General features: G+C 35.3%; 1 protein-coding gene across 1 annotated transcript in view; it reads right to left on the bottom strand.

Annotated features, from left to right (window-relative positions):
* Nucleotides 1-12,257, bottom strand: part of LOC118733644 (dnaJ homolog subfamily C member 16) — a gene marked incomplete at its 5' end in the record, with an annotated part of 452,466 nt that overhangs the window by 365,715 nt on the left and 74,494 nt on the right. The window contains 1 exon segment of the mRNA XM_036463141.1: nt 6,028-6,242. Coding sequence (XP_036319034.1) covers nt 6,028-6,242 — 215 coding nt within the window.

The following is a 12,257-nucleotide window of genomic DNA, read 5'->3' as shown; positions in this document are numbered from 1 at the left end:
TATACAGTTTATAACATCCTCAGTGGATACGTTTAAAGATCCAACGTCAATGGTAGAAGCAATCCCTTCAAGAAGAGCTTCATTGATAGTGCGCTCATTAGGATCAAAATTGGAAACAAAAAAGTCAGCGACAAGATTTGCAGTTTCGATGGCGGAGTTCGACCTTTTACCTTTAAGAAACGTTAAGTCTGGAATGCTAGATACACATTTCTTGGATTGAACGAAGTTCCAGAAAGATTTTGGATTACGTTTAATATTACTTTCACCATAGTTGCCAACTTGGTGCTTTAAGCACTAGATTTAGTGCTTTTTGAAAATTAAAACGCCATAAAAAAAATGGTTCAGTGCCTAGTGCCCTTTTTAGTGCTTTTTTCAGCACTAAAATTTCTGAATTTACAAGAATCGACAAATTTAAATGCACTAAAATGCAAACCATGATTGATAAAAAGATGAAGTTGTAAACCCACGTTCTTGCGTTCTTGTTAAATTTTATTCGCGTTGAAAATGCTAGCACGCAGATAATTTAAGTGTTTACTTGCCCGGCTATTATCAATTGTACAACCAAAAAAAAAAAAGTGTTTACTTTTTATTTTCTTGATTATTGATTAATTACACAGTCCGAAAAATTTTAACTTTTTTTGCCACCTGAGTTCATCGGTTTTTGGATTTTTCGGTGCTGAATCCAAATCTGGCTGCAGAGTTTCTCTACCACGTCCGAATTTTGAGATATCCTAACCTCTAAGTGTAAAAACACGGTTTATTATAAAACAACAAATTTTTTCGCTCATTTCTACTTAGGGTATCATTAAGTGTTACTCTTCCCCTTCAAAATTCAATTTCGTTTGTTGCGATTCGATTGTTCTTTCTTCAGATGTACCAGTTTTAATGTGCAGTACTTCGGTATTACTTCGTAAGCATGAATGTGTATTTATTTACACATGTAAATATTGTTTATTTTTTCACTTTTGTTTACTACAAACTGTTATAAAAGAAAGCATCCTGTGATTAAAAAAAAATTTAGTGCTTTTAGTGCGGTAAAACGCTCTTTTTTCCAAGGTTTGGTGCTTTTTGAAATTCAAAAGTTGGCAACACTGACTTTCACATTGTAAGATGGATTGTTTGTAAAGTAACTTATTAAGGCAGTTAAACTCATTCATATACTGCAAATATTTTCTATATGCTTCGACATGATTAGTGGTTTTATACATTTTACATAACTTATTCCTTAAATTTTTCAATTTTTTGAGTCCCTTGGTATACCAAGGCAACTTATAAACTTTATTTAGCCGGATCGGAATATTTTCTTTAAATATCTTCAATACTTCAGTTAGAAAGATTTCATAACAAGTTCAGGTATCAACCAGCATGAATAGGTCCTCCCAATTAATATCACATAGCAAATTATTTAAGTGAACTGGATCACACAAATTAAAATTAAAGTCTAAGTTGCACTCTGCTGAAGGGCTAGAAAGAAATTTATAAAAATTTATCTAGAATTTATCTTTAGGATTAAAGGAACATGGTGCATGCTTGATTCAGAAACTGGAAAGACACACAGACAGGCTGAACTCAAAGTTATTACTTACAAAGATAAGATCTAACATTCGTGAGATTTTGTTCTTATAGTAGTTAATTTGGGCCAGCTCGAGACCATAGAGACTATCTATGACATAAATTTCATAAGATTTATTTACGTTGCCAGGGGTCAAAAAACTAACATCAATTATATATGACCAATAAACCTGTGATAAATCGAAGTCGCCCAAAACGCATAAGTGGTTGTCACCAACGGAGCTCTGCGCAAGAGTAGTTATATTATCGATGTGTGCATAATATAATTCATCAGAACTGAGTGGTGGAATATACATATGATACACAAATGTAAAGCAAGCCCACATCACTTCTAACCGTGATACATAGTTGATCCAGAAGTGAGTCCTCATTTTGGAGAGCAATAAGATCGGAGCTTAGTGTACGATTGACAGCACTAATAACCCCACCACCTCTAGCGTTTCCTGTTTTGATTGGATCTCTGTCTTTCCGGTATAAATTATAAAGTTTCAGGTCACATACTTCGGCGTCGAATATGTCAGCATTTAGCCAAGTCTCGACAATTACAATTATATCGTAATCGCATTGAGCTATGAACAGAGTAACAGCCTTCAGCTTATACTAGGTTCACATATAAGTAGATTATCCGAATTTTCGAGCTTAACACCCTAATCTGTAATTATAACAAGAGATTAGCCATATAAAATTCGTCCCTTGTTAATCTGTAATTATAAAATAATCTCAGATTAAACCGATAACTTTTCGGTGTCCATCCTAGTTTTATCGATTGTCTTTGCAAAAAAGAGGTGAAATGCCAAATGTAAAAGTAAACAAAAATGTACGCTAGCAAGGAAAAGAGGTTTGTAAAGATATTTTTAATAAAATGTTAACTTAAAATATATTTATATTGCCTATGATAGCATAAAAACGTGATCACGGTGCCACAGAGAAGAAACATAACTTTTCCTTGAGATGTGAGAATAACAAGCACAACAAATTTGACGGCTAATAATCTGAGATTTGCCTGTGTAAACGGGGTGATTAAAAAACGAGCTTTGATTGTGATAATATTGATATGTGAACGTAGTTATAGTTCTCATAGCAGAGACGTTTTGATAATAAATTTTTAGAGCGGAATTACCCTTACCCCTTGCATGCGGTGTGTTTGCAAAATGTGTTGGGATCAGTTCACAATTTATGTTAGAGCGATTTTTCTGCACTTTTTGAAAAAATTGGAATGGGCGCACTTTCACATCCGCCGGCCAAAGCAATGGATTTAAGAGGACATCATAAAGTGAACTCCAACTTTGAAATTAACTCTCTTTAATTTTGAAAGATCAGCATCAATATTTACTAGCTTATAGCATTCCAATAAGTCTTTATTTATCTTTGAATTCCTGCTCACATACGAAATGATGTCATCTGTAGATACTGTTGGCTTGAATGATGACACATGGATCAATTTTTTTGTAGCAATAACATCAAGATCCGAATTTTTATTTAGGCCAACTACTACCTTGCGAGCTCTTTTTGTTTTTAACTATTTCCCACTGTGCATCCGTGCGGGTATTGGAGACACGATCAGATGGCGTAGAAGCGAAAGTGGATGGCATAGGCACATTAGCGGCAGCATCAACAAAGCCAGACGTAGTGACGAATAGCAGGAGAGTCACGCGGGGGTGCAGAGACAAAGGGGAGAGTATGTGAAGCATTTGTAAAAGACGATCCAAGCGCAGCGGCAGAAGGGGAAGGAGCAGCCAAAACAACAGAATCAGCGGAAGGCAGCAAAGCAGCACCGGTAGGGGTGGAGGGTGCAGCTGAAGTAATATGGTCAGCAGTAGGCGTACGTTGAGCAAAGGGCGAGGAATTTATGTTAACTGCGGCATCAGTACATAGAGAGTGCACATTCTTTTTATGTATGGGCGCTGGCGTATTAGAGTTATTATTATTCACACTATCACGAAAACTTTTGATTTCATTAGTATTCGTGAGCAGATTACGCGATATTAATTGTAACTCTGAGCTCAAGACCTCAACTCTTTGCGTTAAGAGATTCTTGTCGACCAGCAGCGTGCCAATCATATCCAGCAACTTAGCGTTATCGGTTCTAAGAGCGATAATTTCGTCAAACACAGTTTGCAAAGAGATTGTTTGCCTATTATCACTTTCTGCTTTTCCGCATTGTTCTAGTGACACAATGAGAGCTGATAGTTGAGGTTGTTTTTGCGCATCACGAAAACCTGTTTCATCACATAACAATTGTTGTTTTTGCCGTGAGTTAGAGATACCCGAAGCGACAAATTTTTGCTTTGTTGACTCTGCATCATCCATTACACATAGGGGAATGAAGAGAACTTCTACGCACATCCACACAAACACTGCAGCGATACGAGATATTCGATTTTTGCAAATATTCTAGGTCTTCTGGACGCATATTTACGCAAGATAAATGAAAAATCTCATTGCAATTGACGCATTGTAATTTTTATAGTTGATCTTATATATATATGTACATATACGATATTATACATATATGTACAAACATAAATCGGTCATCACTAGTTACTACTGTAAACAACACCTAGATTAAGTTGTATATATTTCATCACACTCTAGCTTTAAGTTACAAAACTATTTATAATAGCTTGTTGATTATGTCTCACTCTCGCACTAAGATATAAACCCGCTAAGTAATAGGGAACGAAGACCAATAAAGAGCTGACGAAAGTCAGTCGTGGTACGGCATTGTTATCGAAACGACGTGGTTTTATTTAATCGGTCATCTAACACACCTTCCTCTCCCTCGACTGGTGAGGTAGGGTAGAGAACCACAGTGTCAAGGTACAACTGGTTTGTTGCCAGAAATGTGGCTAATGAAGATGCCCTAAGATATGCCATTGTTTTTTTGACAGTCTCAAATTGTACTTAAAGGAGGTGTTGGGCTTTAGTAGGCGAACTTGCAAAAGATTTTCACAGCATCGCTTGCGCTTGCCTTCATACCACAAATAAATTAGATTTGTTCTGTGCTGGCATAGCTTGGCATCACTATTCAGGCAGAAGGAGGTCAGTATGTCGACTGCAGAGTTAACAAGAGCTGTCATCAAAGTGACATGCTTATAATAATTTATTTATAGAAAATATGCAAAATATACACAAAAATATTCAAATATGAAACACATAATAGGTACAAATTAACTCACTTCCTCCTATAATGAATATCTACCCAGATTCGGACTTTCTGTGATGTTAAACAAAAATAATCACTTGCATAAATATCCGAGCTCGAATGATTACTTTTCACTTGCACCTACTATCCTTAGAGCACTTAAGGAGTTTGAAAAAATTTACGTATGGAGATTTCAATGCCAGTAGCTCGTTTCTGTAACAATTCTCTACCAAGGCGAATTGAGATATAAATTCGCCGCCCTGTTCTCTACTGCTAATGAGTAGTAGAGAATAACGTATATTCTCTACCAGTAGAGAAACAATCGGTAGAGAAGAGTTACAGAAACGGGCTACAGGATCGATATTTAAATCTATTATTAAATCATTGTACTCCTATGTTAATTTACAATTTACTATTGCTTAGTATGTAAGTCTGTTAGTGTCGAGTATATATATAGTGTCGAGAGTATAAATAAATGAATTCAATTGAATTGAATTAAAGTGTAGTGACTCGAAAGGAGGAAAAACTTTTGAAAATCTCTAATAAGCGGCATACACGGTGCGTCTGACTGGCGAGTTAGTTTGGATGTGTTTGTGAAAATAAATACCCAATAAACATTTTGGCGAACGTTCGAAAATGACATTCGATATCCAATATGAATATCGAACTGAGAACCAACCCATAAACCATCTTAGTTTTCCAACGTTCATAGTATATTGGAAATACACTCGAGATGGGTTCGAAAAAAAATGGAAACCATAGTAACAAGAGAGAAAATGAAATCCAGCTCATTCTCGGAGGGAAATATAAGAAAATCACTCTCTCACATTAAAATTCCAATTCGATAATGGGCTGGATTTCGAATTCATAACAAAAGAAAAATACGTTGGATAACGAAGGTTCCGTTTTGCTGGAGAATGGCCTAGTTCTTGAAGCGAATACTAACCTATTTCACATTCGTTATCCAAGGTAAGACTCGAAAAAAGAATGGTTTTCCGATCGTTTTCGAATTGTTGTGTGTAGTCGAAAGGCGAGTCGACACGTACACAAATGACTTGCGAGTCAGACGCACCTCCGTCTATGGCGCCTATAAGAAAATTATGATAAGTATATGTATTTAATTTTCTGAACGAGAAATTTATTATTAAACTTTTCTTGTATAAAAGACCAAAAAAATATATATTTCGTAGAAGTCCATGTGTGTTTTCGAATATGTGTACCTCCCTCGTGGCGGGCCGGGCCGAAAAAATTTGGCCCCTAGTATGTAGCTCAATGGCATACCGAAAAATCTCAAAGTTTTTTTTACTTACCTTCCATAACTTGTTGCGATGAGAGTCTTGGTAGCATTAGATATTGATTTGATGATATGATTTGATTTAAAGTTTTAACGGGAATCTCAGGCAGGGAAATCGTGGCTAAAGGCCTGTGGAAGTCCTCATTAAATACGAGAAGAGTATCCAGGATTGTGCTAACTTCATATCGAATTTGAATTTGTAAACTTGTACTGCTATTTAAGTGAACTAATCTGTGGAAAAATAAATCAAATTCGAATTTCAGTCACATTATCATTTGCATAGATAAGTACGTTCAAATGTATATTAAATAACAGGGTGCTACAAAAAAGGGTCAGGAAATACACTTGAAACAAAATCTAGTGTGGGTTGTAGGTATGGTCGGGTACAACATGAAAATAAGGCCCGCATAATTCCTGAACCCTCCATTTTTTTATACCAAAAAACTGTTATTTTCGTACTTTATGCACTCATCTATTAATAGCTTGACTATTTTCCATCCGATTTTAAGAATCGGACAAGTTTTTAAAAGAAGATTAATTGACCTTCAGAACGATGTATAACAATAATTTTTGACTTAGCTTGTTGGAAGTTTTCTTCGATTAAATTTTAATGAGCCCCTATTTTACTTAATTTTTTCAACTTTGATCATCGCTTATTTCAAAACTTTCTATGATACTTGCCTAACATGTGGTTTTTATCTAAAATAAGATTGATTTTCGAATAAATTGACACCTCACCTAATGCAGTGGTGTAAAAATTTTCGAAGTTAAGCAATTAAAGCTAAACACGGCCTTGAATTTATGTATGTATATCCGTGTATGTATGTACCGGACTTTCAGATTTTTTGAGCTGTGTCGCTTAGGAGTTCATCAATATTTACTCAGAATTATACAATAGCTCTTAAGCAAAAAATTTATTTTTCATATAATTTTAGTAAAATGGGCGTGGCACTGCCCACTTCTATCAAATATGCGTATATCAAATACTACTTGACCGATCTTGATATACACATTGTGCCTGCCCTCCTTAAGCAGCTTGCTTAATATTCTTGAAATCGGACAAAAATTACTCCCCCTGAAATCTACCTAGCCTTGAGTTACACGCATATATATTCAAGACCGTATTTTAGCTTAAATTGCTTAACTTCGACAATTTTTATACCATTGCGTTAGGTATCAATTTATTCGAAAATAAATGTTCTTTAAGATAAATACCACATATTTGGCTACTTTCATAGAAATTTTTGAAATTAGCGATGATCAAAGTTGAAAAAAAGTATGAAAAATAAAATTGAACCGATGAAAACTTCCAATAAGTTAAGTCTAACAATATATTGTTATACATCGTTTTACAGTTCTATAAATCCTCTTTTAAAAACTTGTTCGAAAATCGGATAGAAAATTGTCAAGCAATAAATAGATAAGTGTACCAAGCACATAACGTTTTTTTTGGTATAAAAAATGGAGGGTTCAGGAACTATACGGGACCTATTTTCATGTTGTACTCGACCAAACATACAACCTAAACTAGATTTTGTTTCGTGTGCATTTTATGACTTTTTTTGTAGCACCGTGTAATTCAATTTATGTTGTCTGTTTAATGCAGAGGTTCCCAAACTTTTTTTCTCGTAGACCCCTTTCAAAAATTTACTGGTTTCGGTGAACCCCCTGCTGATACATTTCTAAATATTCCCAAAGCTCGTAAAAAAATTAAATGTGAAAATTAGATCTAACAATGTAAATTTGCATCGCGGGTGAATTCAAAAACCAAAGTCAGAGTGGCTAAAATAAAAGTAAAATATTTTCTTGTGTTCTATTTATAAAAATAATGTGATTACACACTTGTAGGTTTTAAAAAATAGAGCTCGTAAATCCATCAAAATACTCTCTCACTCGGAAGAGTTATATTTTTTAAGAGCACTGCGAGCGCTAGCGTTCTTTACATTATCTTCATCATAAACTCATCAAATGTTCGATTCACTTATGACTTTGCACGTGGAATGTATGTAAAATAGTTTATTTCTGTTATTGGCATCATTTTTATTCCGGGCTTTAAAGTGAGGCGAAAAATATTTATCTCATTTTTAAAACACAAAACTAAAGCAGGGATCACACGATTTGTACATTTGGCTAAAAATTTGTCAAATTCATAGACAAATCATGTGAACGCTAAATTACATTTGTCATTTATCAGATAAGCCTAATATTTGCCTTCTTGTGGCAAATGAAAAACAACCCTGGTGGCCAAATCGTGTGACGGCAATGCTGCTACATAAGCCAAATAAAAATTACGCAAAATATCTGATTTGCCACTTGATGACAAATGCCAGTGACAAATATAAAAATAATGTGAGCGGTATTGGCATTTCGTGCTTGTGAACATTTGTATTTTACAATTTTAGTAAAATTTTAATATTTAATAAAATATTCGTATCCGGAAACTACCGAAAAATATCATGTTATTTGAAAACAATAATTTGGAAACATTTGCTCAAACTGAACATTTGAAAACATGTACATATACATACGTATTCAGCTACTATGTGCAGAGAAGCGTGCGGCTATTTGTAAGCTTTCATGAGGTCCCAGGTTCTTATGCCGGCAGACGAACATATTAAAAAGTATTTATAAAAGTATAATTAATTTCTGAGTACAATTAACTATGAAAAAGCATATGTGAAGTTCAGAATGAAAAATTTCAGAAAACCAACTGGAAAATAATTCGTTGCACAACCCTTCGTGGTACTTTTCTATTCACCTCTCTTTCAGTTTTCGGATCTCTTTCCGCAGTTTTTGCTGGCTACACACATATACATACATGCATATCGTCGTATAAAGTAAAAAAACGCGTATCGTCAAAATCACGTAACAGACATTTGCTGCAAAAAATTGGATTTGCTTACAGAAGCTGTTGGCTCAATCCTATCCATTCGTCCTGAAATATATTATCCAGAAATGCGATTGCTTTATAAAAAAGAGAACCATTTTGACATATGAGTTTTTACTATCTAGATAATAATTTACGCAACCACACATAGGCGGCTTTGCATTTTGTTTATACGCGGTCTTGTACTTTAAACTACGATATACAGATTATTAAAGACGATCTAAATTACACTGTGGGACAAAAAAAAATATTTATATAGTTTTTTCGAGGTTCACACTTGTTGTAGGTCTATTCAAGCAGTAAAACCTGCATACTTAGAATTTTAAATACACCCTCAAAATCTGGGCTTAAGGTCAAAAACTGCGTTTTTCAAAGGGTGACGCACTTGCTCGCAACTTTATTTCTGTTTACCCGGTGAAAAATACGTATATATGTATGTGATTCAAGATAAGACATTTCACTACTTACAACAATGTTTAAATTGATAATTTATTTTAAGAAATGGCAAAGGAATCAGTGATCGGACTTTAAAAAAAATTTATGTGGTAGAATCTGGAAAAAATGTGGTAGATTTCAAAAAAATGTGGTAGACCTCAGGCTTTGGATCAAACTTTGTACAAAAATTAAAAAAAATCTGCAAGGTTTCACCTAAATTGCAAACATTTTAATTAGAATCTAAAACAAAATTACTTTTAGTATAATAAAGTGCAAGATTGAAGTTGATAAAAATTGCGTTGAGTTTTGGCATTTTTTTCCTTGACAGTTTAGAACATATTTTGAAAGATTTCTGCAACCTTGCGGAGGGCTGCCAACTTTTCTTTTTATCACATCACGATGTAGGGAACAAATGTGGCTCGTTCCAGAAATGCTACTTGGGATTTGCCGATTTTGACAATTGAGATGCGCTGAAATGTGCTAATACTTTCACAAAAATCGCCGGTTTTTATCATTTTGCTATTAATTCTTTTTATAAATCATATATTTTGCAATTTAACACAATAAAACCACGTTTGATGTCGAAAAATTGAATATTGAGAAAATTTACTATTTTACAGTTTATTTTAACCTCCCATTCTGCCTGTTGTTAGTGTTTAGTGTTGGACAATTTTTGCTCTTAAAATAAAGAAAATTATGTTGAGCAAAAATAAAACTACTCAAAAACGCGAATATGTGGTAGATTTCAGACCTTGTGTGATAGCTGTGGTAGATGCTCAAAAAAGTGGCAGATCTACAACAATGTGGTAGAAGTCCGATCACTGAAAGGAATCTTACAGAGTATATGCAAAATTTTAATTTTTAAAATTTTTTCGTTTTAAATTACGACTTGTCCGACTATTTTGTTTACTAGTATACATACATAGGGTGCCCATTCTCAAGACAAATTAACCATTTATAAATGGTTGTAAACAACGAAATGTTTTCTCTTAAAAGGCATATGTAATAATTTTTCATCGGGCAAACAGAAATAAAGTTACGAGCAAGTATATGCTTCAACGCGTTTTTTACCTTCAGCCCAGATTTTGAGGGTGTATTCAAAACTCCGAGTACCTGTGCGTATATATTACTTTTGTTTATTTCACTTCAAATCTCACGAAATCATAAATGCAAATGACCAAATGGTTAAATCGTGTGAATGAATGTGGACAATATTTGTCACTTTACTGCTGTGCGCAAATGTGAGCCAAATCATTTGGATCTTTGGCAGCCAAATCGTCTGATCGCAAAACATACCATTTGTACATCGCTATCCAAATGCGCAAACGTGGACAAATCTAAATTTGGCATTTTGTATACACACACTGGGATCACACTGCTTTAATACATCAAAACGGCTAAGCTTTTTACGCCAAACTTTTCAGAAACTGACAATAGAGAAAAGAACGAGTTTAAAAAAATCGATGACAAATAACCAAGCAAGCAAGAACCACAAAAAGTGTTCCACCGTCTCATCTTCTTCAAGGCAAGATGGACAAATGGACTTGTCACACAGTCAGGTGTTTGTGCTACATGAAGTGACCAGACAGCAGTCCAGCAAGTTGTCTGCAGTGTCGTGTGCTCAGTGAGAGCAAACAATTAGATAGACCTTGTGAGATTGAAGGCAACATGAGTTTTGCCCACCTGCCTCCCCTCGATACCTCTCAGTCGTTTCTGAGCGAAGTATTCACCCAGTTTCTGGTGGTGGCTTCGATTGCCGAAGGTGGGAGTGCTAAAACTAGTTGCCGACCAACGAATGCCTGGTCTAAGCCAACTCTGGCCAAATGATCAGATGTCTCATAACCAGGTACACCAGAGTGACCTGGAACCCACAGTAAAACAACCTCGTTATGTTCACCATCATATTTTAGTCGAGACTTGCATTTCCGAACTAGTTTGGAAGTACTTAACCTTAAGTGCCGCCTATGTTCCATCACGTAGTCCATGGCTTTGCGTATTGCAATTACCTGAGCCTGGAAGACCGTAGCATATTCCCCTACAGAAAAGTGAAGCTTATCTCCATTGACCTCGAACAATACCCCAGATCATGACCGAGAGTCAGTTTTGGAGTCGTCAGTGAAGATTCGACAATATGTGAGCCTGGTCTCAGCGATGTAATCATACCAGCATTCAGTCTCAGGGAACTCAACATTATAGAATCTCTTCAACAAAGGTAATGGTGGCGTACTTTGCTGTAGCATTGAAAAGACACAAGTGCTTAAATCCTGCCGCCAGCAATTTTCGCCGCGCCCCACTCATTTTCATACCATTGTCCGGTTCTTTTTGGTCTGCCACTGGGGAAGCCACGTATGAAAACACAAAGTGACGGTAAGTACAGCAGTGCATCACCACTCAAAAAAATTAAAGTTAAATAAACAGGCTAAGTATCAAGCAACCATTTTGGTTCTTTACATCAAAACTAGATACATTTTCGTAGACCCCCATTTACAACTCATGGACCCCCATATTTTATTCACGTCACCGTGGACCCCCGTCGAGTCTTCCGTGGACCCCTGGGGGATCACCTGGACCACTTTGGGAATCACTGGTTTAATGTGTACATACATGTATATCAGACTGCATCACTCCCTATACAAAACAAAATGGGTACTGTTTTTCCACCGGAATTATAAAATCTATTATATTTTAAGACTTTCACCGAAATATTTCAGAAAAATATTAGATTTACGTGAGCTGGACTGAATACCTACAAAAGTTTAATTTTTTGTGAATAAAAACAGTATTTTTAAGTATTTTTTGCAAAAAATCACCTTAGATAACAAAACAATTTTCAACGGAATCACTTTGAACATTTTTCCAAAGACTGGTTAAATAAAAAACTTGAATAACTCAGCCTAAACTTTATCGATTCAGACTTATGAGCA

This window comes from Rhagoletis pomonella, unplaced genomic scaffold (genome assembly GCF_013731165.1).
Source record: "Rhagoletis pomonella isolate Grant_MI unplaced genomic scaffold, Rhpom_1.0 Rhpom_scaffold_00001, whole genome shotgun sequence".
Taxonomy (NCBI): domain Eukaryota; kingdom Metazoa; phylum Arthropoda; class Insecta; order Diptera; family Tephritidae; genus Rhagoletis; species Rhagoletis pomonella.
This window is presented reverse-complemented; position numbering and strand designations above follow the sequence as displayed.